This window comes from Trachemys scripta, chromosome 5 (genome assembly GCF_013100865.1).
Source record: "Trachemys scripta elegans isolate TJP31775 chromosome 5, CAS_Tse_1.0, whole genome shotgun sequence".
In the NCBI taxonomy this organism is placed as follows: domain Eukaryota; kingdom Metazoa; phylum Chordata; order Testudines; family Emydidae; genus Trachemys; species Trachemys scripta.
In genome coordinates, this window is record NC_048302.1 from 55030859 (window position 1) to 55057859 (window position 27001).

At 38.9% G+C, this 27001-nt stretch overlaps 1 protein-coding gene across 1 annotated transcript in view; it reads left to right on the plus strand.

The window, feature by feature from the left end:
* Positions 1 to 27001, plus strand: part of ARHGAP10 (Rho GTPase activating protein 10) — a 246201-nt gene that overhangs the window by 96826 nt on the left and 122374 nt on the right. Inside the window, exons 6-12 of the mRNA XM_034771459.1 lie at positions 3342 to 3452; positions 6770 to 6874; positions 9480 to 9609; positions 18262 to 18368; positions 20165 to 20259; positions 25201 to 25282; positions 26641 to 26683. Of these exons, the coding sequence (XP_034627350.1) occupies positions 3342 to 3452; positions 6770 to 6874; positions 9480 to 9609; positions 18262 to 18368; positions 20165 to 20259; positions 25201 to 25282; positions 26641 to 26683 (673 nt within the window). The remainder of the gene's footprint in view (positions 1 to 3341; positions 3453 to 6769; positions 6875 to 9479; positions 9610 to 18261; positions 18369 to 20164; positions 20260 to 25200; positions 25283 to 26640; positions 26684 to 27001) is intronic.

The window sequence follows — 27001 nt, forward strand, 5'->3', positions numbered from 1 at the left end:
AGAGGAGGAAAGATTGTTGATGTCTTTATAGCTCAAGACTTACAAACCTGTGTTTTTGTTGGCATTCCTTCTGTCCCCTCAGTGGTCCATGATAGATTTTGTCAGTTTCTATTTCTCAAGGACCAGTAAGTAAGGTATGAGAAAATGAGCAAAGGAAGTTTGTTTGAGCCTCTGTAGACAAGAAGGGTTAGCTTACATTAGGAAAATCTCCCAGAATTCTTAATTGTCTCTTTTGCTTCTACATGCTTTACATATATTTAGCAGCACTTAAAAGTCCCCCAAATGTAAGTTTTTTCTGAACAAAATGTTCCAATCAGCCTCCTCCATATAAATCATTTTCACAATCGGCCAGGTACCTAGTAATTTGAGCACCCAGCGCATACTTGCATTTCATCAGCATATTATCCCTGCATGTTGTGTTACTCAGAAAGTTAGGCCCTGATTTTGCAAGTCTCCTTGTGCTTAACTTTGAACAGGTGAGTAGTCTGATTGAAGTCATTTGGAACTACTCATGTGCTTAACTTTAAGAACGTGCATAAGTGTTTGTAGGAGCATGGGTAGAACTTGTTCTTACCAAGTTGATCAGATACCGTAGAAAACTTGATACAGAAAAATGAAAGTGTTATTTTCCACCTTTGTATAGGCCTATAGTGGAAACTTGTAAACATCTAAAACAAAGATGAGATACCACCTGAGTGGAAATGCAGAACACTCCAAAGAGAGCAGCCTCAGAGCCGTGTTGAACAGAGGTCTAGTAACAGTATCAGCACCACTTGTTCAAAGTATAGAAAGTAAAAGTAGATGTATTTAATTTTCTTTACTGAATTTTCAGATACAAAGTTCACTTACAACAATTCCTTCTATTATCAATTAAAAATATTCTTTAAAACTTGTCAGTTATAACTTATCATTTCTGTTTTTAGAAATGTTAGAAAACAGAATATTAAACATTTTAACAGCTAAAACGTGCTTTTATTTAATGCCTATAGGACTTTAAATGGAAAAAAAAACTTTTGTACAAGCTTAGGAAACGTGTATGCATAAAATTGGTGGAGTTGACTACTAAATTAGCCATACACTTGGCTTTCTGTGTCTTTTCCTTTGTGTATGTAGTATGCATTTAAATGAGAAATTTAAAAGTGAACTTGACAAAACCAAGAAAATGTGCTGTGTTGGGGTGGTAGCTATATTACTGTGGTAGGGCTTCTGCCTCTGTCAATGTAGGATTGTTCCTGAAACTATAAGGCAGGGGTAGGCAATCTATGGCACGCATGCCGAAGGCGGCACGCAAGCTGATTTTCAGTGGCACTCACAGTGCCTGGGTCCTGGCCACCGGTCCGGGGGGGCTCTGCATTTTAATTTAATTTTAAATGAAGCTTCTTAAATGTTTTAAAAACCTTATTTACTTTACATACAACAATAGTTTAGTTATATATTATAGACTTATAGAAAGAAACTTTCTAAAAACGTTAAAATGTATTACTGGCACGTGAAACCTTAAATTAGAGTGAATAAATGAAGACTCGGCACACCACTTCTGAAAGGTTGCCGACCCCTGCTATAAGACATGATGCAGATATTGTTTGTACAGCACCTCTGATGTACAAACAAAGTACAGTACCCCAACAAAGACATAGTTCATACCTCAGAAAGTTTAGGGAATATAATCCTTCATTGACAAGGGGGTGGACTAGGTGTCTGTGACAGGGTGTAGTGCCATCTGGGGCCTTTAACACTAAAATAATAATAATAATAATTAATAGCTAGACCTTGGCTCCACCTGGGTAACCCTAGTCCTAAGGGACATAGATAGTAAACCCCATCGCAATCACTTAAGAGGCCCTTTGCATGTCTACATCTCATGATTCTAAATAGCTATGTATTGCATACAATGCATTATAGGCATGACTAACTTTGCAAACCATACATAAATTGTATTCCATGCATTAATAAGGTTTCTAGGTACTAACCCATTTATTTTTACACCTGTTTCCTTAATGTTGCAAACATGCAGACGGCTACAGTGTGTGGTTCTTTTTAAAAATGTGATCATTCAGTGTGTGTGTCTTCGTTCACAAACTATTTGCACAGAGCAATAGAGGATTGATTTTTGTTTTTGTTTACATACAAAACATTTTGAAGCTATTTTTGGCACAGCACAGTAGTTAATGTTGTACCTGAACCATGTTTGATAGTCTTTTGAGTTGGAGGTTGTAAGTCTGGGTTTTTCCTTTATTTTCCATTCCCTTCCTTCCCCCCCTCTTTCTCTGAAGTTTGAGGCTTTTATGAAACTCCTGGAAGGCCTTAGATACCATTTCACAGAGGAGGACTTCAGTAATGATCGTTTAACAATTGGAATGCCACTATGTCCTTTCCTCAAATTTATTTTAATAAGTATAATGTTAGCCATTGTTCAGTTCCTTTTCAGTTGAAGACTTTGCTTGGAAACGTGTATCTTTATTAATAGCCTATACTAATCTCCTAACAGCATGAAGCCATATTTGCGCCTGTATAGGAGTGAATGGTAGCTAAAATGTAATTAATACATGAGATCAGTATGACATTGGCACTTTATAAACTCCAAAATATTAATACATCTGCATGGGTCAGAACTAAGGCTACATTTATTACATTTCCAATATTTTGTAGGCTATATGGTTTGTTTAATACCAGAATAAAGGGTGGGCTTCTTTTAAACTGTCTTTTATTGCTAATGGTACACAGTACAGATATCTGTATAATGCATCAAAGAAACCCTTGACAAATCAGCAAGTAAGATAGGAGACAGATTATCATCTTGTCTGCCATCACAATTTATACATGTTCAGGATGGGCAGGAGAGGAGGAGATTGAAACGTTCCAGAGTTTTCAGAGCAATAGCATGTTTTTGGGGATGGGGAGCAATACAGACAATGACAGAGAACCTTCAGCGTTAACACTTCCACCCAGGGTTGAATGGAAGCAGTTCGCATCTCTTAGGTATGAGTCTTTTTATCCTCTCTGTGTCTGTGCAGGGCCCTCTTGTGTGATATTAAATAATCAGTGTATGTTTGCACTGACATGTTTGTGATCTGCATTGCAATTAAAATGAAATGTCATGTGAGTTTCCAAAAACACTCCACCTTCTGAAACAAAACACAACTAAGCAAATAGTAAAAGGCACTGCTGTTAATGTATCCAAAGTAAACTACATTAATGAAGATGTGTACTGTTGGGGCTAGTCCTTCCTCTAGAGAGTCTTATCACTTACCATCTTCAGCTCTGTATACATGTCATTCTGAAGCTATCTGCATAATGTCTGTGAAACCTAAAACTCTAAAACAGCTCTGTTCTGTCTGTAGGCAGATTACCAAGTGGAGCAAAATAGAAAGCACTTTTATGAGCTGTCGCTTGAATATGTGTGCAAGCTGCAGGAGATACAGGAACGGAAGAAATTTGAGTGTGTGGAACCTGTAAGTGCTATAGAATTTATTATATAAGAAAGCAACACCTGATGGCTTTGACAAGGCGGAGAGATGGAGTGTAATAGGGTGAAAAACAAAGAGGATCAGTGCTGATTTCTGCTTTTTAAAAAACTAAGTAACTGGGTAACTAAGTAGAATTAAAGTATCAGAGGGGTAGCCGTGTTAGTCTGAATCTGTAAAAAGCAACAGAGGGTCCTGTGGCACCTTTAAGACTAACAGAAGTATTGGGAGCATAAGCTTTCGTGGGTAAGAACCTCACTTCTTCAGATGCAAGAAGTGAGGTTCTTACCCATGAAAGCTTATGCTCCCAATACTTCTGTTGGTCTTAAAAGTGCCACAGGACCCTCTGTTGCTTTAAGTAGAATTAAAAACTATTATATTACATCTATGCAAACTCCTAATATATATAGAGAGAGAAACTGATTTAGCTTAAAGTCACCAGTGTAACTATAACTGATCTAGTTACCTTCATGCAAGTTTTTGAGTACAGACGAGCCCTGGAGATCTTCTACAGAAGACCCTGGCTTAGGTTGTTAAGGGCAGAGGTGTGTAAAACTTGGCAGCTTTTGTTCACAGGGTCTTTGGGCAAACGGGTTTTTTTTTTATTGAATTCATAGCCCCTGAAATGTAACGTGAATAATCAAAAGAGCATATTTCCAGGATGGGGTTTGCAGGTTCAACTCCTATTTACTTCATTTATAGTTGAGCCCACTCACAAAAAGGCTGAATCTGGTCCAAAATCTCACAGCAAAATTAGTCTAAAACTACCAAACGTGGCCAGGGTTTAAAGTGTGTAAAACCAATGAGCTTCACTTGGTTTCAAGCTAAACCATAACAATGCTGACCAGGCTTACTCAAAGTTCCTGCGGCGGCTGGCTCTAAAATTTCCCCAAACCTTCACAGAGAGGAGTTGAATTAGGTTTGTAACAAAATCTTAAGCTATGCCAGTATCCTCTGGTTTCAGATGTATTTATGAAACATTCAGAACCACTCTTACTATGATAGTTATTGAGAGGGTGTATGGTGTTTTTCAGCAGTGAGTTGGGACTTAAGATGATAAGTCTTATTGACTTGTGCTCCTAAATCCCGTAGGTCTTATCTATACTTAGATTTTGTAGCAGTATAACTTTTTGGGTTAGGGGTGTGATTTTTTTTTTTTTTTTAAACAGACAGTCACACCAGTATAAAGCCGTGTGTGGACAGTTATACTGACAATCGCACTGTTAAACAATAATAGAATTCCATTTATTTAAATATTTTTGGATGTTTTCTACATTTTCAAATATATTGATTTCAATTACAACACAAAATACAAAGTATGCAGTGCTCACTTTATAGTTATTTTTGATTACAAATATTTACGCTGTAAAAAACAAAATAAATATTTTTAATTCACCTAATGTAAGTACTGCAGTGCAATCTCTTTATCATGAAAGTTGAACTTGTAAATAGAATTGTATACAAAAGATAATTGCATTAAAAAATAAAACAGCGTAAAATTTTAGAGCCTACAAGTCCCCTCAGTTCTACTTTTTGTTCAGCCAGTCACTCAGACAAATAAGTTTGTTTACATTTGTAGGAGATAATGCTGCCCACTTCTTGTTTACACCTGAAAGTGAGAACAGGTGTTTGCATGGCACTGTTGAAGCCAGCGTCGCAAGATATTTTTGTGCCGGATGCACTAAAGAGTCATACATCCCTTCATGCTTCAACCCCCATTTCAGAGGACATGCCTCCATGCTGATGACAGGTTTTGCTCATTAACAGTCCAAAGCAATGCACGTTCATTTTCATCATCTGAGTCAGATGTCACTAGCAGAAGATGATTCTTTTTTTTTTTGGTGGTTCGGGTTCTGTAGTTTCCGCATCGGAGCGTTGCTCTTTTAAGACTACTGAAAGAATGCTCCACACCTTGTCTCTCTCAGATTTAGGAAGGCACTTTAGATTCTTAAACCTCGGGTTGAGTGCTGTAGCTGTCTTTAAAAATCTCACCGGACCTTCTTTGTGTTTTGTTAAATCTGCAATGAAAGTGTTCTTAAAATGAACCACATGTGTTGGGCCAGCATCTGAGACTGCTATAATATAAAATATATGGCAGAATGTAGGTAAAACAAAGCAGGAGACATGCAATTCTCCCCCAAGAAATTCAGTCACAATTTTAACAAACGCATTGTTTTTTTTAACAATCATCATGGGCATGGAAGCATGTCCTCTGTAGTGGTGGTATGAAGGGGCATACGAATGTTTAGCATATCTGGCACATAAATACCTTGCAATGCCAACTACAAAAGTGCCATGTGAAAACCTGTTCTCACTTTCTGGTTAATTGCTAATTCTTGGAATATCAGGGTTGGAAGGGACCTCAGGAGATCATCTAGTCTAACCCCCTGCTCAAAGCAGGGCCAATCCCCGGACAGATTTTTGCCCCAGATCCCTAAATGGCCCCCTTAAGGATTGAACTCACAACCCTGGGTTTAGCAGGCCAATGCTCAAACCACTGAGCTATCCCTCTCCGCCCCTTAATGACATTGTAAATAAGAAGTGGGCAGCATTATCTCCCGTAAATGTAAACAAACTTGTTTGTCTTAGCCATTGGCTAAACAAGAAGTAGAACTAAGTGGACGTGAAGGCTCTAAAGTTTTACATTGTTTTGTTTTTGAATGCAGTTATGTAACAAAAAAAAATATCTATATTTGTAAGTGGTGCTTTCACAATAAAGAGATTGCACTATCATACTTGTATGAGGTGAATTGAAAATACTATTTCTTTTGTTTATCATTTTTACAGTGCAAATATTCGTAATAAAAATAATATGAAGTGAGCATTGTACATTTTGTATTCTGTGTTGTAATTGAAATCAATATTGTTTGAGAATGTAGAAAAGCATCCAAAATATTTAATAAATTTCAATTGGTATTCTGTTGTTTAACAGTGCAATTAAAACTGTGATTAATCGCAATCAATTTTTTTAATCACAATTTTTTTGAGTTAATCACATGAGTTAACTGCGATTAATCGTCAGCCCTATTTCTTTCTTGTTTGAATCAAGTTTAAAATAAAGATAATTTGTAAGAGACTGGAAGCAAGACAGGCTCCACAGGTGTTAGTTATGTTGCTAGCCATTTTTAACTAAATAGATTCTCATGAATAGTAGACTTTAGTAAGAATATTTTTATTAAAAAAATCTGATAGTTTTTGTTTACTTGTTCTTTTAAATGCTTACTAAAGACTAAATGAGAAGACAGCAATCTTTGCTGGCAATTGGTGTTCTCCCTGCTAAGAAAGCTCTTCTGCTTGTATTCCAGGTGCTGTCATTTTTTCAGGGTATATTCACTTTCTATCATCAGGGCTATGAACTCGCCAAAGACTTCAATCACTACAAAATGGCTCTGCAGATCAATATCCAGAATGTAAGTTAAGATGTTTTTTATTTAAGCAATTTACAAATTTGTGGAATAAAAAATGTGTACTGTATATTTGAATAACTTGTTTCTTGGTAATGTGAGTTAATCAAGAGAAACTTTGGGGTTATAGTGCCATCTTCTGGCTAACCAACTACGTGACTGAATGAGCCACTGTGCAATAATTGAGAATACAGCTAATCCTGCCACCTAGTGTTCGCTAATACTCTTTACAATATTTTCTGTCAACTTTTCATAGTTTGTTTAAATTCTTTCATGTTCACACTCGATATGTTTAAGTTTAATGTAATTAATAGTTTATTTTAATTATGTGCAGTTGGCGGGCTCGGAGTTTTGGCAATGGAATACATCTTAACTGGATTGACTTTAAGTCATTACTACAGAACTACACTGTAGGTAACTGAAGAACATACAATGAGACAGCCAGGCTTCTTAACAGTTTTTGTCACACTTGTTGGTACTTGCATTAAAGGAGCCAAAGAAAGAATGACATGGAGACTCTGAACCAGACTTTCTTCTTCAGAACAATACTTTCAGAAAATAATGTACTTGAAGCACTCAAGTATTGAGCTGTTTAAGGAAACTTAGACTGCTATTGCCTGTGCAACATTTGTTTTGTTGGTTGGCTGTTGGTCTCCAGGGTTGTCTGGAATTACGAAACAGTATTTCTAGGAGGTTACAGTCTGATTATAGACGTGAATCGACTTTGTGCTAGTGGGCTTCTTGGAAGAAGTTACCCTTTCTGGAGGGAATTAAATTGCAGGGTCTTTCCCACTGGGATTGAGAGATTATTCCAAACACAGATGGCAGCATAAAAGAAGGCACCAAGGTGCAAGTAGGAGAAGGATAGTAAAAGGGCATTGAGTCTAATATTGGTATTAGAGCAAAAAAGCTGAAGTAGGACAGGATAAGAAATAAGATCTGAAATGTAGGCCACGATGAAGTTGTACAGGGCTTTGAAGGTGAAGATGAGGAGTTGAACTTGAAATTGTAGATGAAAGTGAGCCAGTGAGAAGTTTGAAGAGGGAAGTGATGTGGTCAGAGCAATGGGAAAGGAAAATAATCTTTGTAGCAATATTTTGGATGGACTGAACGGTAGCAATATGTGCATGAGGAAATGCAGAGAGGTTGCAGTAATGAAGGTAGGATATTAGTGTTATAATTGTTGGAATTGAAAGGCTGGGTTGGATTTTCAAAATGCTCTAGAGGAAGGAGTGGCAAAACTTGGTGACAGCCTTGGATGTGGGAGGAGAACGGAAAGAAGAGTCAGAAATGACCCTGAGGTTGAGAGCCTAAAAGACACAGAGGTCAGTGGAGCTGTCCACTATAAAGTGTCCCTCTATGCCGATTCAGTAATGCCACGTCCCTGAGTGATGTAGAATCACAGTTGATGTAATTTTAAAATCAAGATTGGATGTTTTTTGTAAAAGATCTGCTCTAGGAATTATTTTGGGGAAGTTCTGTGTATGACCTATTCTATACAGGAAGTCAGACTAGATGATCACAATGGTCCCTTCTGCCTTTAGAATCTATTAATCTGTTTCACACATGTCTTTTAAGCAGTACAGTGCATGACAATCACTCCCACCTTACCTAATATACTATAAGAATTGCACAAGCACATTCATAAAAGGTATTACTTTCTGTCTTCCATTGGTCCATGATGTGAGAGCACAGAGCATCTCTAATTTCTGTTGCCCGGGTACATCCTGCTGCAGCTGTGGTAGCTGCATTTTGTGGCTGAGGTACTGGCTCAGCAGTCTGTCACTGTCATGGGTCCATTCTGGAGAAATGTCTCATCTTTTGCTTCCCAAAGATTGTGAAGAGCATAGCAAGTCACAGTAATGCAAATTGCATTGATGACATTGGAATCCAAATGGGTCTCTGCCAGTGGGGTTTATATATGCCACATCACATTCAGCCACCATTCTGCATCTTCTGAAAGTGTAATTTAACCTTGTTTTGCTGGGGCCTCTGAGATCAGGGTATGCTTTCATAAGCCAAGGCAAAATAGGGTACGTGGGGTCCCCTAGAATAATAGTGGGGAAAGTAACTCCTGTTTGTGGCAATGTCATTTCATGGGATTAGTGTCCCAGCCCGTCCTTGAATGTAGACTCCCAATTGGCAGAAAATCCTGGCATTATGAACTTTTCCAGTGCAGCCCATGTTGATATGGTCTTCAAAGGCCTGCATAACAATGGAGCAGTACCTTTTTTAGTTTATGTACTCACGTGCTCCTTTAGGAGGGCAAGCAAACTATGGGCACATGAATTCCAGCAATGGCCCCAGCGCAGTTTGAAAACCCCATTCTCTCAAAGGCAGGATTTACTTTAGGCATGCCCCAGAAACCTCTGCAACCACTTTACCTACATTCAGCTTTCCAAAGCCAAATTGGTTAGTAACAGACCAGTAGCAGTCAGGGATAGCCTGTTTCCAGGTGGGTATAGCAACCTGCTTCTGGACCAGAATGCCTGTTCTCCGTGTGTGTGTGTCTTGATGCTGGAGGGTTGAGACAGGCTGCTCACAAAGCTTCAGAATGTAGCTTTCTTAGTATTTTTTTCTGTTTTAAATATCCCTTTTTTTGGAAATTTAGACAAGAAATCGTTTTGAAGGAACAAGATCGGAGGTGGAGGAGCTCATGAACAAAATCAGGCGGAATCCTCAGGAACATAAAAGAGCAAATCAGTTTACAATAGAAGGCTACCTTTATGTGCAGGAAAAAAGTAAGATACATTTTTATTTTATTATTTGTATTCCAGTCGTGCCCAAAATCTTCTAAGTGCTATACACATTCAAGTACATGTACTTCGACAAACATGCATGCATGCACAGAGTTTCTACTCAAAAAGCATTTGGTTTAAGAAAAGTGCATTTATAATTCATTGTGCTCATCTCTTTACAAATTTAATATCATACTTAATATTAATATATAGTCTTTCATACAGTGATCTCCAAGCACTATACAAATATCAATTAAGGAAACTTCCAGTGAGGTAGGGAGGCTGTAATATTCCTGTCTTAGTATTCCAGTGAGGCACAGAAAGGCTCAGTGGGTTAGCCAATGTCACATAGTGAATGGGTGGCAGAGCAACGTTTGTTGGTCTGCGCTGGTGCATTATGCCTCCTTGTGGGGTGAACTGTGGGCAGATGTGGCGACGTAGACCAACCACTTCTTCAGTTCTTTTTCTACCATGTGTGGTCTAGGACAGAACCTTCTGTGTTAGTAGTTTCTAGCTTCTTATGCTCAACTTCTTGTAAAAACATTGTATATAGTTTTAATAGTTTTGTTAGTTAATAGTTTCATAGTTAATTAGTGTATAGTTGTAGTTTAGAGAGTGGGGACCAGGGGTTTCCCCCTGTTAATCCCTAGACATTTAGCACCATCGGTTTTGCACAATGCTAAAACTACCATACCCACACCTATACAATGGATCGAATTCCAAAGACTCCAGTCAGTTCTCCTGCCAGACCTTGGTATGCCCTTATTGAGAATCTGATTATTTACACACATCCAGAGTCACCAATCTGATTTGACCTGATGCTCCAATCACAACATTGTCCAGGCGTCACTTGCCGGTCTTGAGCACTGGCAGGGCTATGGATATTCCAACACTGGTGGGATTCTATTCACCTGCTTACACCTCTGGCTGAATGCAGCCAGTACCGATGGTTCCACCCTTAGAGTCTGACAACTCTTACTCTGAGGAGGAATGGGTGCCGTCAGTTACACTGATGGTCTCTCCACAGCATGTCAGTTCATACAGGGCCCCCATAGCCTTGTGGGGACCTCCACTTCCATGGGACCCTTATCTACCAACCATGGATCAATGGTAATCACCATGGGGTCTGCTGAACTATCAGTATGATGCCATCTACTGGCCTTACTGGAGTGCCTGGAACCCCTATTATGTGGTGGGATTCCCTCCAAGACCTCTTTCCACTTGGCTTTCCAAGACCTCAGGTATGCATTACTCAGGTATTTTTATTTTGCATTCAGCAGAGCTATGCTGAGTTTATTAGATCCAAACACAGAGGTGGTGGATGCAGGATACATCATAGCTTCAAAGTTATGCCAAAACCCTCTCTCTTTATATACATTGCACATCTCATTGCATTTACTATATGCTGTATCACACGTTTTTGAATTGACATGGTTACTTTTCAGGGGCTGTGCAGCATACTTTCTGTTCACTCATTGGCCTTATTCGACCAATTCTTTACCACATCTCTACATTTCTAACTTATCCTGTCCATTGTTAGCTTGTTTATAGTAAATGTTTCCCTGAGTGTTCTCTCTCTTATCTTAGCAGGCTAGACATTCTGTTTTGTTAATCTACTGACCTATTTACTTATCTTATTTAGCACAAACATCCTTTTTTCAGCCTGAGAATTCATTTACCACCCTAATTCTATTTTCCAAAGAATGAGGCCTCCCCACATGTGTTTAATTACTCATGTGAGGTCACGCTTTCCTATACTAGCATTTGTTTGCATCGTAATCCTGTCTTTCTGTGCCTTCCTTTTCAAATTTATTACCCAGCAACACATGCCTAAGACCAGAGTAGTTGTAATCATTTGAACCATCATTAATATTAGACTCAAAGTACGAACCAAGGGATGCAAGCTTAACTGCTCTGGAATACTCCATCAGGGTGTCTCTACTGCCTGTACAGCACTGCCCCCAATTTCCTGTTGCTCAGCTATCAGTTGGGCAATGGACACCAATTGCTCTTTTTTCCTTTGTACCAAATCAGTGGTGTTAATGGACAAAGGAAGAATGGGCGCAAAGAGAGCCTCTCATTTGGTGTTGTCTGTCACAGCCTCTGTCACATCTTCCTTCATCTGCACACTTGGCCATAGGGCATAGGTCCCTATCTGAGCTGGAGAGGTGAGGTTCAGACAAAATCCAGTCAGGCAACACCAAAAAGTTGTGGTATCCCAGAGCACATACTGTGTCCCCTAGCCGTACCCCCTCCTTTACTCTCTCTTTAATGACTAGTCGGGTCCACTTGTGATCAGGTTCATTCATGCTGATTACTCACAGAACTGTCTGTGCAGAACAGCAGGCTGTGTTTATTTCCTCTCCTCCTTGTTTTGCCATCGTCACACTGGTATAATGCTGTTATAGATTCCATTCTCTGTTTTACCCATACTGTTAACATATACCAATTCTTTACAATTCCCAGACCATCTAGGAATAGCAATTATAATTGGCACCATCGAATTATTGAGTTCATGTGGGTCAGGACCTTTTAGCCTTGCAAATTGCAAAATTTACTCCCCCACATTCTTAATTGCCTTTTCTACTAGTGTGGTCTGGATAAGCATGCTGTTTAACAATCTTGACCCCTCCCAGTGCTTTATTTCTTGTACACAGTAGAGGTCCAGAATTTGAATACTAGGGGCATTGTTCTCACAAAAGATCATCTCCAGCAGACGATTCCCAACTGCCACCGGAGAGGAAGGAATAAGAGGATTTGGAGCCACTGGAGCAGCCTGTACTGCCAGATCCACACATCCCTGCTTCATTCCTAGATGAGGCAGTGTGCCAGCTTCCCTCCCTCTACCTGATGGTTGCAATACCAAGAGCTGCTAAGAAAGATTGCTGATACCCTCCACATCCCGCTGGAGGAGTTCACGGCCCCCATCACACAAGCTCCTGGACGTTCTTCAATTAGAAGCTCCCTCCAATGTAGCGCTCCCTATTGAGGCCATTTTGGAGCTCGCTGAAGACATTTGACACACAATAGCCACCTGTGCCTCTACTCCCCAGAGGGCTGAAGAGAAATATTTTGTTCTCTCTAAGGGGGCAAAATATTTATTCTCTTCCCTCCAAACCTGAACTCTTTGGTGGTACAAGCGGTATTGAAGTAGAACAGACTACAACAACCAAGACTGACTTCCTTCGGACAAGGATGTCAAGAAAGAACATTTCCTCCGCCAGCCTACTGTGCCTTATTGCAAACTACCAGGCAATTATGTCAAAGTACAACTTTATTAACTACAATAAGTTGTCAGAGTTTGCAGTCAGTTACCACCAGAATGTAGGTCCCAGTTCCAGGCTATCCGTGATAAAGGCATATTAGGAGCCAGGTCATCCCTTTAGGCATCACTCGATGCAGGCATCTCACTTCATGGTGACCTCGGTGGCCATGAAATAGGCCTCCTGGCTGTGGTCATTGCCGTAACTTCCTTGGGAAGCCCCAATAGTGAAGGATCTCCCCTTCAGTGGAAATGACCTTTTCAATGAAAAGACTGACAAGTCATTCACTCACTCAAAGACTGCCATGCCGTACTCAGCTCCTTGGGAATATACACCCCGGAACTGTATAGAAGATGCTCTAAGGCATCGCAACATAGATATCAGCCAGCCCAGTAGCCGTTCTATTAACAGAGGCCTTATGAACCACCAATGTAGCACCAGAGAGTACAGCATGGCAGGTGCACTGCTGCACCACCATCTCCTCTCCAGAGCCAACTGCCTACCAAGAAGGGGTTTTGCAGGGATGTTTGGGAGATATCAGTCAGTCCCAGCTCATCCAGTCTCCCTCACCTTCTTTGGTGACTGCCTGGCCCATTTCCTTTTGATGTGGCAATGCCTAACTTCAGACAAATGGGTTTTGGACATCAGCTTAGCCAGCTACATGATCGAATTCCTGTGTCTGCATTCCCCCAAGCTCCCTTCCCTGTCCGTTTTCAGAGACCCATTTCACAAGAGAATCTTCATACAGGAGATAGAAGCCCTGATCCAGGTAGCGGCAATAGAACCAATACCTCCTTGAGATGGGGGAAGGGCTTTTACTCCAAATACTTCCTAATACCCAAAATGAAAGGGGGCTGGATCCTGGATCTTGGATCTCAGGCAACTGAACATCTTCATCCGCCACTCAAGATTCAGGATGATCACCTTAGTCTCTATAATAACCTCCCTAAATGTTGACTACTAGTTTGCAGTTCTTGATTTAAGGATGCTTATTTTCATATAGATATCTACCCAATGTTTTATGGTGGGCTCAGAGCAATTCCAGTACAAGGAACTCCTCTTCAGCCTTTCCATAGCTCCAAGTGTTTTCACAAAGGTCATGTCTGTAGTAGCAGTGCTACCATATATTTCCCTGCCTAGATGACTGGCTCTTGAAGGGATGATTGTATAGAGAAGTGCAGATAGTACTCAATACCCTGCTTGACCTTTGCCAGTTCTTGGGTCTTTAGATGAACCCAGGAAAGTCCATTTTAATACTCCATAACATCTATAAAATTTATAGGAACAGTCCTGGACTTGGTTGCGGCCAGGGCCTACTTACCACAGGATAGGTTCTTGCGATGAAAGACCTTAACATCGAACTTTGACTCAAATGACAGTCCAATCCTGTGTGGTCCTCAGAGGACACATGGCGTTGTGCACATGTGACCCCCTTCACCAGGCTTTCCAAACCTGGCTGGGTGAGGTCTACATCCCAAACAAGGACTCCTTGGACAAGAATCTCACTTCCTCCCAACATCTGGGCATCTCTCACCTGGTGTGAGAAAAGCAACAATGTTTGTGTGGGTTCCCTGTATTCCTTTGTCATGGACGTGTCTCTTCTAGGCTGGGGAGGGCACCTGGGTGACCAAGTAGTTCAAAGTTCCCAGACTCCACAAGAGTACATGTGCTGCATCAATCTCCTTGACCTACAATCAGTATGCCAAGCATGCAAACAATTCCTTTATACTCAGGTCAGACAATATGACCGCTGTTTGTTATATAAACAAACAGGAGGGAGCAAGGTCCAACCCACTATGTTGGGAGGCAATACAACTCTGGAATTGGTATATCCAACATAGATCAGCCTTTCTGCAGTGCTCCTCCTGGGCATAATGAACTCCCTAGCAGACAGCCTCAGCAGGAATTTTCACAAGGAATACAAATCGGTGCTCATGTGACAGCAGTCCAGCAGATATTTTGTGGGACTACTTTGCCACTCACTCTAACAAGAAGTGTGCTCAGCTTACTGCTCTCAGAACAGCTTACTGCTGCGTCGGAGGGGATGCCTTCCTAACACAATGGTCAGGCCCATTGATGTATGCCTTCCCTTCCATTCTCCTCCTACCACGTGTTGTGCTCAGGAAGATAAAGATGGACAAGGTGACAATGTTCTTACCACCTCCTTGGTGGCCAAAGCAGTTCTGGTTCATGCTGGCTCTCCAGATGTTTTCCTTCTCCTGCATCTACTTACTGTCATAGAAGGGGGTAGGACCAACAGTCCAACCCAGCATTCCTCTGCCTGGCTTTTGGATGGGCAATAAACTTAGAGAGAATCCAGTACCTCTTAAATCAGGCCAGTTAAATTTGAGGATTCCAGCTTTTATTCCATAGTTCAGCTATGTGCTTTCATTATCTAGTTGTGTTCTTACTGTTTAATAAAATAGGCTGAATGTTGGACAGAAAATATCATGAATCCTGTTGTGCTGATACACAGATGTTATGCAAAGAACATCCTATTGATGCATTCCAGTACACACAATCCAACTTGCGGTGTATTTAAATGACTAATAAGTTGTAGTGATCTTAACCCTGGACAAATGGCAGTGAATTCAAATGTTAGTTTTTAAACAAGTCTAATCGTTTTAAAAAATCTGATTTAAAGTTTTAAAAATATGCACACTCTTAATGTTGATTTTTATCTAACCTGAGGCTGCACTCTCTCAATGAGTTAATGATGATTAATTGCATAATCAGAAGAACATCTTGTATGATGCAAATGAGGGCATATATAAAATGAGTGTCTCACGTATTGAAGATTCTACATGCTCCTTGAAAGGATTCACAGTCATTGCTTCACACTCCTGAATGTATTACATGCTAGTCCTGAAAAAGTGTTTTAAACTCACCTACATTGAGGAATCATCATCCTGATGACTCCATTCTCTAAGAAAACACTGTTTTGGGTCCTTGTTCCCTTTCTTTTCCTATACCTTTTCTCCTAGAACTGGAAGGGACCCTGAAAGGTCATCGAGTCCAGCCCCCTGCCTTCACTAGCAGGACCAAGTACTGATTTTGCCCCAGATCCCTAAGTGGCCCCCTCAAAGATTGAACTCGCAACCCTGGGTTTAGTAGACCAATGCTCAAACCACTGAGCTATCCCTCCCCCCCTTTTGCCCTATTTAAAAATAATTCTCAAATATGCTGGTGTATTTTAATTTTTAAATGCCTTTTCCCCATCTATAGATGCCAAATGTTTAGATTTATTTTTGTTTCAATGTAAGCATTGTCAGCTAAACTATAGAAACTATTAAGACACATTGATTCTTTTATATCAAATCCAAAATCATGTGAAAAAAGGTTTAGGGACTTTTATGGGAGTTCAGGAATCTTGGAGAGCTAGTGCTGCCCAGACTGTGTCCAGCTGAGTGCTGGATTGGCAGCTGGCTAGAAATCTGAGGGCAGCACTTTTTTTTTTCCCCAGCTAGTCCCTCCTTTAATGTAGATGTGTGTAGTCTACATAGACCGCATATCCAGGCAAACAACGTTTCCTGACCAGCTTACGCTTCTGCTCAAATCAGTATGGAACATTATGTGCTTGGATGTAGTCTCCCTGGACTGCACCTGGATTTAATTGACTATCCTTTAGGCATTTCTGCTACCTGTGTTTAATAATAATAAAGTGCCTATAGCAGATAAATGTGGTACCTAGCTACTTTAAAATATCAAAACAACCAAATTGATTAAAAACATCCTGATCCTCATTTAAAAAAATACTCTATGGTCTGAAACAGTAAACAAATATAGAAGTATAGTCTCAAGGCTGATTGGACCAAAAAAAGCAATGAATATTAATCTGATCTTACTAAATTTAGGCTTTGACCAGGATCAGATTGGGTGGGAGGAAGGGCTGATTCTCCCAAGCTGTGCCTACTCACCACACTGATATGCTGAGGTCTTGGCTCCCTTGCTAAGATCATATGCTGGGCTGGACTCCTGCCTTCCTGAGTTTCTGTCCCAGCAAATAGTCAGATTGCAGCAGTAAAGACTCCTTATTGCTCACAAGGCAGGAATTTCTGCAATGGCAGCTCCTGCTGGTTCCATTGGCAATTGCTCTCTGCTGGGGGAAGTGATGCAGTAGCAAGCTGGGCTTGTTTTCTTATGTTCCAGCTTGCCAGCTGCACTTTTGATTTTGGAGCTCTGGTTCTGGCTGGCTGGTGATACCAATGTCATAAGTTTAGGAGAAAAATGGTGGCTGGCTCAGAAGTGAGTATGCGCCGTGTTACCCGTGTGTGTGCCCAGTTCAAGCCATAGCTGTGACATTTGAAAGGGTCAGTGAAAGGGGCCTTAGGGAATTCCCTTTCTGATGTCCAAAAAGCTGAGTTCCAGGCTTCAGCAGCTGAGATGCCCTTGCTGATTTCAGCTGTTGCCATAGAGAATAATGTAAAGTAGTCTCTAAAATAACTGGGGTTTATATCATGTAGGTTTTTTAAAGATGATTACTGTCACTGGGATTGTAGCCAGAACTAGGTAATGTAGAGTTTGAAGCATTGGTGTTCTGTACTCTTAATGACCAATCCTACTCAAAGTTGGTCTGTACCAGCTAAGCTTCCAGGGACTCATCAAAGACTAAATACAGTAAAGTATATTATAGTGAAAGGCCTGGAAGTGACAAAGGTATGAATAGCTATAGCAATGGCTGTATTGTGGATAAAAGATCCCAGTTTCTCTTATAAAAGATGCAGGTGACCGTGAGCCATGTTGTAGTATTCTGTGGTATGTTTGACTTGCTGGCCTTTTTTGCATTGGATAGAGTGAAAAATGTCTATGGAACCAAATGTGCCTAGTGTTCAAATTCAGGTTACTCAAAAAAAAAATTTTTTTTTATCCCTTAATCTGAAATTCATATTGGTACTCAAATTCACTTATTCAAAACAGATTATTCAAAGTTCTGAATACCCTAACTTCCAGGTAGTTGGATAATCAGATTTACCTGTATATAATGATGTATGAGACAGCATTTTGATTTAGAACTAGGATTATATGATGAGTTTACTGCTTAATTGCTGATGAGCACACCTAATGTGCTCTGAAATTCCTTGATTTCATTGTAAGCAATTGTATTGGCAAAAATGCTTTTGTCTAGCAGTTAAGGAAGTAGGATGGAGATGCATCTAGTAAGAGCTGTTTTCCATTAGGTTGCAAATATCAGTGAGAATAGAATACAGCATGCAACAGTGTACAGAACACTAAACATAGGCTAACATTTATTATGATTTGACAGCAGTATTGCTCGACTTGATACAGTACATTTAGGAATGTAATGATAGGTTAAGTAGAATTTTGTAAACTTGGAAGAGCAACAAAACATTTTAAATAATAAGACATAGTTAATGCTTTGATTTTCTTTAAGGGCCTGCCCCATTTGGCTCCAGCTGGGTAAAACATTACTGCATGTATAGGAAGGAGACAAAGAAGTTCACCATGATCCCATTTGAACACAGGTCAGGAGGGAAAATTGTAAGTACATTTCATTATACTTCTTCATGCCCTGTATCTAAATGAGAGGATATGTTAGATAAGATAGGTCAAATATCTTTTTCATGCAGTTCACAATTTGCCCTCTAAGGACATTAAGCTAAAATCTATTAAACCATTCCATTATAAGGATTCTGTAGAAGTTTTAGTTGCTTAGTTTTGGAAAAATAGAGAACATATGAGAGCTACAATGCACCTAATGTGCCTTTAATGTGTGGTTTTCACTAAGGGGATTTAAAGTTTAGTCTGATTATAACCAAGTGTGAATTGAGAAAGTACAGTCGCATTAGGTTTCTCACTTATACTCTCCATCCAATTTTTTTTCCCATGGCACGTAGACAGGAGAGCTGGCGGGGGGGTTAGGTTAGGAGGCTTTTAAATAATTCTTAAAATGGAATGTAATTTGCACGGACAATCAGAAAAATAATTTAAGCTTTCCCTGATAACATCTAGAACATTCAGGGCTCAGTCCTCTGTTGAATGCTGAATGCCCTTAATTCCCATTGAAGTGATTGGGAATTGAGGGCACTCAGCATCTTGCAGGATCTGGCATTAAATGACGGCATTAGTATGAGTGAAATATGTTTTTGTTAAGGAAATAATAAATTTGAAGACGAGAGAGGCATTTTAGATCTCCTAGTCAATCTTCCTCCAAATGCAGCATCCTGCCCTGTTTAGTTTTAATAGTCCCCAGGGCTTGGACCTCCATTGAAGATTATATCCATGTATGCTTGGTAGAGAGGAGGATCTTTTCATCATTCTTGTAAAACATATTTCTTTAAATGTATTGGGTAAAATTTTCATGAGTGCCTAAATGACTTCAGAGCATAAATGCTAATGGAAGTCTATAGCACTTAGGTTCCCAAGTCATGTAGACACTTTTGTAAATTTATACTCTAACTTATTGTGACTGTAATAGGCCATTTTAGTTAACCAAATGAAATCTGTAATCATGCACTAAAAGGTTTCTGAAAAGACACCAGCAAGGCAGCTAAGCCAAAAAAATGTAACCTGTTGTTCTGTCTGAAGATCTCTCCTTCTTGAAGATCTCTCCTTCTTGAACTCCACAGTATAATTTATTAAACCAAAGCTTCGTGCATCTGGAAATGTTAAAATTAATTAAAATGCATAACGTACTGTCCACCACACAAAACTAATGGCTGCATGTTCTGATTCAGGAGAGTACATCATACAGCAGCTTATTGAAATTCAGTCACAGTTTATTTCGTGCATTTGATTTTTGGATGCTATAAGGATGAGTTTACAAATGTGCTATGAACACATGATGGGTTTTGAAGATAACACCTGCTATAAAAGTCACATTTCATGGTACTGTAAGTCCCTTTTTTGTCCTAACTACTTAAATTGTAGCCCTTTAAAGTGGAATTTGGAATATTACCATGTCCGAGGAAAAATGTTGCAGTGAAAGTCTCTCTTACAATATGTCTGCATTGATGTTGCAATGGGTGCAAAGTTCTGATTTTTTTATTACAATGTTTTTATTCATTTAAACTACCAAATTTCAAATAAAAGACACACTATTGCTGCAGATGTATAAAATAGACTTGTTTTTTTAAACTTCTGCAGTAACACGTTTAGATTTTAAAGACCTGAATAGCAGCCATAACTGAATTCCATTGCATATGTCAGTTTCAATCCAGCTTTTGCTTTTACTTTAATATAGGTTTACCGTATTCAGATTGCATCATGTGGCTTACAGAAGCTTTGGATTTGTTATTACGTAAAGTATATTAAAAAAAAAAATCTCTTGTTTATAGGGTGATGGGGACGTTTTCCTCCTTACATGCTGTACCAAAAGAAATGTGGATACTATAGACAGACGTTTCTGTTTTGACATAGAAGCTGCAGACAGGTAAGCTGGTAAAATACACTAAAGAAAGCATCAGGTTAAATGTTGTTAATAACTTGGATTCTATATACTGCCTCTCACTGCGAGGATTTCAGATGCACAGGGTTCTCTGTTACTTCAACATTAGAAGGAAGAACCCCATGGAGAATTACAGTTTCTTGGGATTTGTTGTATGCTGGTCACTGAAATGAAAGGCATATTACAAAGCTGCATTTTGGCTAAGTTAGAACCAGGCAATTTATTCTTATTATGGCATGCAAAGGCAACATAAAAGTAACATACAGTAGCACCGCAGAATTACAAACATCAGAGTTACGAACTGACTGGTCAACCACACATCTCATTTGGAACCAGAAGTACACAATCAGGTAGCAGCAGAGGACTCTCCCCCCCCCCCTCACACCTCCCAAAAAAGAAAAGAAAAAAGCAAACACAGTACAATACTGTGTTTAAACATAAAATATTAAAAAAGGAAAAATTTTAAAAGATTTGACAAGGTAAGGAAACTGTTTCTGTGCTTGTTTCATTTAAATTATGACATATAAAAGCTGCATTTTTCTTCTGCATAATAAAGTTTTAAAACTGTATTAAGTCAGTGTTAAGTTGGACACTTTTGAAGGAACAACCATAATGTTTTGTTCACAGTTACAAATAACCTCCATTCCCGATGTGTTCATAACTCTGAGGTTCTACTGTACAAATTTTTCATTACAGGGCATGATACATCCCATACAATGGTGCAACCATCGCTGCTGTGTGACTCCATTTGCGTTCTACTAGGTTATCTCAAACTCAGGAAACTCACTTTGCCTATCAGAGAAATCTAATATTTTAAACTATGTCAGATTTTATGTTTTCCACCTCAACTGGCCTTCATTCAGTGTCAGGGTGGAAGAATCCAGTTTAGAAGGGCATTGTGAATAAAAATACATCTTGGTCAAAGATGTATTCCATTGGTTAAACAGTTTTCTCTCTCTCTCTGCACTGGACTGGAGTAGGTCTAGTACGAAATGCTACTTGGAATGTAGGAGAGTCTCATCAATTCCCAGTTATGGGTTTCAGGCTTCAAAATACTTAATTTAAACTGCATATTGGAGGTCGGCTTTACAGATGAGATGGTCAAACTTAACCCAAACTCCTTTATACTGATGCATCATTGGATATCCTGGGGTAGAGACTCTTCCCAGTGTGCCTTGTGTCTGGAACACCCCATTAATCAGCATGACTAGAGCCCTGCACAGATACAAAATTTGTATCTGTAACCAATCCGCAAAAATGGTCTGTGGATATGATTTTCAGGGCTCTCTAAGCGTGATTTAGTGGTTAATATGAAAAACATAATCCCAACTATACATACAAAATGATGGGGTCTAAATTGGCTGTTACCACTCAAGAAAGAGATCTTGGAGTCGTTGTGGATAGTTCTCTGAAAACATCCGCTCAATGTGCAGCAGCAGTGAAAAAAGCGAACAGACTGTTGGGAGTCATTAAGAAAGGGATAAATAATATCATATTGCTTCTATGTAAATTCATGGTATGCCCACATCTTGAATGCTGTGTGAAGATGTGGTCGCTCCATCTCAAAAAGTTATATTGGAATTGGAAAAGGTTCAGAAAAGAGCAACAAAAATGATTAGGGGTATGGAATAGCTGCCATATGAGGAAAGATTAATAAGACTGGGACTTTTCAGCTTGGAAAAGAGATGACTAAGGGGGGATATGATAGAGGTCTATAAAGTCATGACTGGTGTGGAGTAAGAAAATAAGGAAGTGTTATTTACTGCTTCTCATTATGCAAGAACTAGGGCTCACCAAATGTAATTAATAGGCAGCAGGTTTAAAACAAACAAAAGGAAGTATTTTTTTACACAACGCACAGTCAACCTGTGGAACTCCTTGCCAGTGGATGTTGTGAAGGCCAAGTCTACAACAGGGTAAAAAAAAAAAACTAGATAAGTTCATGGAGGATAGGTTCATCAATGATTATTAGCCAGGATGGACAGGGATGGTGTCTCTAGGCTCTGTTTGTCAGAAGCTGGGAATGGGCGACAGAGGATGGATCACTTGATGATTACGTGTTCTGTTCATTACCTCTGGGACACTTGGCATTGGCCGCTGTCGGAGGACAGGATACTGGGCTAGATGGACCTTTGGTCTGATCCAGTAGGGCTGTTCTTATGTTGTCATGTACCCCTTGTGGATAGAGGCTGTGCTGGCTGCTCAGTAGAGGCACTGTTTCAGCTGGCGTAGGGGCTTAGCAGCTGCCCTAGCTTCATTAATAGCAGTCTGGACAGCACTGCTTTGTATTGCTCAGACATCTCCTCCACAAAAGTAGTCAAAAGACTGGTCATGGGTTTTGTGTGTCCCCATGGCTTGGATACAAGGAGTGACCAATGATTTCTAGGAAAGAATCTCAGGTTTAGTAATCAATTGACATCTGTTTGTTTTCAAAGCTCTCTTAGAAAGAAACTAACTCTCATTTTTTTTAAATCAGAAGCTGTGATTGTCCTTTATCCTTACTCAGAATCCAAGCTGTAGGTTTTATGGGCTCCAAAACTTGCCTCAAGCTAACAAAAAATAGATACCAATTCTTCTGATTTAATGTCTCGTGTCACGTTTGATGTTTTTCTACTCTCGTATATGTACAACATAAGAATGGGTCTGTGCTTTGGGAATCTATTTAACGTTTTGAAGTACTCTAATTTCTTGAGAAAGTTAAACATTAATGTACTTGTCATTACAGTGGAAGGTGTGAGTAGTTTGAGTATTTAACATTTTTAATATCAGTGGACAGATAGTATCAGGTAGTCGTGTTAGTCTGAACCCTCTGTTGCTTTTTACAGTGGACAGATAGTACAAATTTCCTTATTTCATACTGTTTCCATGTCTACAACATGCACACTTTTTTGACTTTGTAGTGATACCTGCACTTCTCCATAAAAATATTGTAGCCACTGTACACTCGTTCATCCTGATAGGCTTTTCATCACTGTAGTTTATGCCTGGTGATGCAATAGACCTTGCCTGGCCAAGAGATATTTTTCCCTGCATTGTTACTAGTTGATTTGGTTCCACCAGAAAGTTTCCTGCATTGTTACCAGTTGATTTGGTTCCACCAGAAGTAGCAATGGCGGACGTTCTAGAGTAGGCTACGTTCCCTGACTGCACTACTGTTCCAGTAGTTTAACAGGTGGTGATAATACTGGCAAATGTTAAGAAATGAAACTTTAAATGTAGACAGCCTTTGTGGAGGTGGGGAAGGAATAAATATCTCTCCTAGACTAGCTTTATACCAATACAGAACTTGGATGATTCTCCTGATATGCTGCTGAGAGAGAGAGTGAGTGTGTGGATCAGTTTTAGTGCTTTCACTTCACTTTTATAATTCCAGTGAAGAGGAGGAGCATTTGCATTATGTAAAAGTGATATACTGGGTTTTGACTTTCACTAATGAAATGGAGATAAGAGAAGACATTGAAGTATTATGTGGTCCTTTTGCTAGTTCAGTCATTTCCCTGCTTTTCTTTCCCTGCAGAATTATTCAGTTTTGTACATTTAGCATGGTTGAAACTGAATAATATTAAATGGCCAGTTTAAGACCCGAAAAGCCTGTTTGGCCTGGAAAGTCTGCCTCCTCCCCATCTTACTACTTCTATTCATATATGTATTTGCTTATGTTTAGCCACAAAGGGTATAAGATGCACACATTTAATGAAGTTCTACAGAAGGCTTTTTTTTTTATGGTTTATTTTTACACCTGCTGGGGGAAGCAGTGTTTTTCAGGAGAGTAGGATACCTCTTGTATGCACAATGATAGTACCTTCACTTTAATAGATCTAAAGAGAAATGTTTATGCCATTTGCAGTTCCTTTCCATAATTATAATAAGCTCCCCTGCATCCAGCATTGGCTCAGAGGAAGGAACAATTAAAAAAAAAAAAATCTGAAGTAGGAAGCTTCCATTTACTACAGTATCTTGAATCCCTGGATTCTATAGGTATTTTGTCCTGATGTGTAATCCAAAGGGATGCACTGAGCAAGGGAGCAGGGCACCATAATTCCTATCTGCACAAGTGCTATGCTGAAATTAATTTGGAAAACCAAAACGTAGTTCAGTTATTGGAAAGCAGACATAAAAAGGATTGAGGCATATTATATTTATAAATATGGTATTCAGTGGCAGGGTGAATGTGATACACTTTTTTTAATTGGCAGGAAAATAATTACCAGCATCACCACTCCTGCTTCATTGCAGCTGTTAACTTCCCTTGCACTTGGTTTCTTTACTAAGTTTCACAATTATTCATTTTTAAAAGTTCCCTCATACGCTATTAAAAAAAAAAAGTTAGATTTACACTAATCTCTATTAATCTATACATCCCAAAATTGAGACTTTCTTCATTTGTTAGGAAAATTTTAATAGCTGAATTTTGTAATGAGGTATTATATTAAGATTTAATTACTCTTTATAAAATGCACTATAGAGTATTCTAGTAAATATTCTAGAGTATTGGCACAAATAATTAAAACTGAACTCTACATTTCAAATAAATTAACAAAGTAATTTTTTGGTACAATAGCCCTGATCTTATATATCTTGTATATCTTATAATTCACAAAATTCAGTAATTCTCAGTTCTTGGTGAATTAATGAGCTTCTACTTTAAATAAATAGTGTATAATGGATTGTTTTTTTTTTTCTGGCTGCCTAATTTGCAGAATGTCTGTTCACTTTGGGGATACAGTTGATTTGTCAATACATCAATTTCAAGGGTGAACAATGTTCTGTAATATAGCAAAAAAAAAAAAAAGTTGTTTGTTCTTGGACAGTGAATTTTGTGATGGTGATGGGATGTGCCATTCAAAAAGAGGCAAAATTGATATTACATGTACTGGCTAATAAAAAGACAAATGTAGTTATTTTCCTTTATTGGTGTTCCCATAGATCTGTTACTCCTGTGACCATGCAGGCATTTTCTGAGGAGGACAGGAAGCTGTGGATGGAAGTCTTGGATGGAAAAGAAACTGTAAGAATATAATATATGGATTATTTTTTAACATACAGTTATAGTGTAATGATGATCATGTTTTCTGCAGTCCTTATATACCAGGTTTACATAGCTCTGCAAAATGATAGATTTGCTGAAGGAGAACATCCGTGAAATAAAACATTAGCACAGGATAGAGATCTGTAGAGATTGTGGTGAAGCTGTGGTGTTTCATTTTTGTAACAGCAAAAATTGATTTTATAAATAGATTCCATTACAATGATTATATCACTATTCTAGGTAATGGCTAGTGTAGACTTAATCACTTTCCCTGATAACAATCTACTCTATTCAAATAGACTTGCATGAGCAGTCATGTGACAATATTTCTGTAAGCTTAAAAATGTACTGTACACTGGAAAATAATAAGTCTGTCTTGAAAATGATTTTATTTTTTAATCTGTTCATGATTGAGTAGTTGTCCTGTTTTTGGTTCATATCAAAATACTTTAGAAATGGAATGGAGTTTGGAGAGTTAGGATACAGCACTGGATTATTCGTGTTGTTATACTTGAGTATTCAGATCTAGGATTTAGGTTTCGTAAGCCAAGAATAGTGGGACTTGATAGTAGGTATTATTATTTCTGTGTCACAACAGATAGTTCCCGTGAATTTTAAAATTCTTTTCTTTTCCCCTTTTTTGTCAGCATCCATAGCAAAAACTTTTTAAAGCCTTGAATATGTTCCAGTTATAATTCACAGGACTTGATTTACCCAACAGAATTCCGCAGTGTTTTATATAATTATATATATATAATGTTGAGTTGCCAATAGTTCTGGAAAATTTAATTGAAAAATGTTGTTTGTTTGGGTTGACATTAAAATTTGCATCTACCTCAGCTGCCATGGTGCCACTTGGGAGATGTAATACAAGTGCCCCATGCCTTCAATGTCCTCGCTAGGATGAGCTTCCTGGCTTGATTACATCTTTCATGAATGCACAGCGGGCAGCCAGGGAGTCTGCCCATAGAGAAAAATGAGGGTGTGGGGCATCTTAACTACAGCTCTTGTAAGGCTCTGTGGCAGCTTAAGTGGTTTCAGTTTAATGTTGATCTAACCCAAAATGAAATGTGTCGTTCCACAAAAAGTTTAGATGGTTTGACTCTTCATGCTCTTTGGAACAAACACAAATGTCAAAAATCTGAATTTCCCATGGGCTGGAAATTGTTATTCAAGCCCCTCTAGGCTAATGTACTGTATCAAGTGAGGCCCAGTATTTGTTAGAAATCAAGTGCTGCAGTTGTACCTACTTGGCATTAAGCAGGAAGCATCTTGATTCTGTTCTTATGAACTTTTTTTACTGCAGAGCACTTACATTTTTGTATTTTTTCTATTAGCTGTTCATCAATTTGTATAGAGCCAACACAAGACAGGAGGGAAGTAAGTACCTGGAGCTACATTAAAACTAATATTTATTATATTAATATGTTAATAATTTAATAAATAAATATCAATTAAATATTTAACATTTTAATTCTGAAATGCATAGATAAAAATGTTTTACAAAAGATTACACACTTTTAAAAAGAACTCAATTTTAATCACTTAAGCTCCGATTCTGAAAACTCGTATGCATATACTTAACTTGACTAACATAAGTTGTCCCACAGAAGTTAATGGTTCTTCTCACAGGAGTAAAATTAAGCACAGGCATAGATGTGTGTAGTGGTGAGGTCTAAGTTCACACCTGCTTTGAGA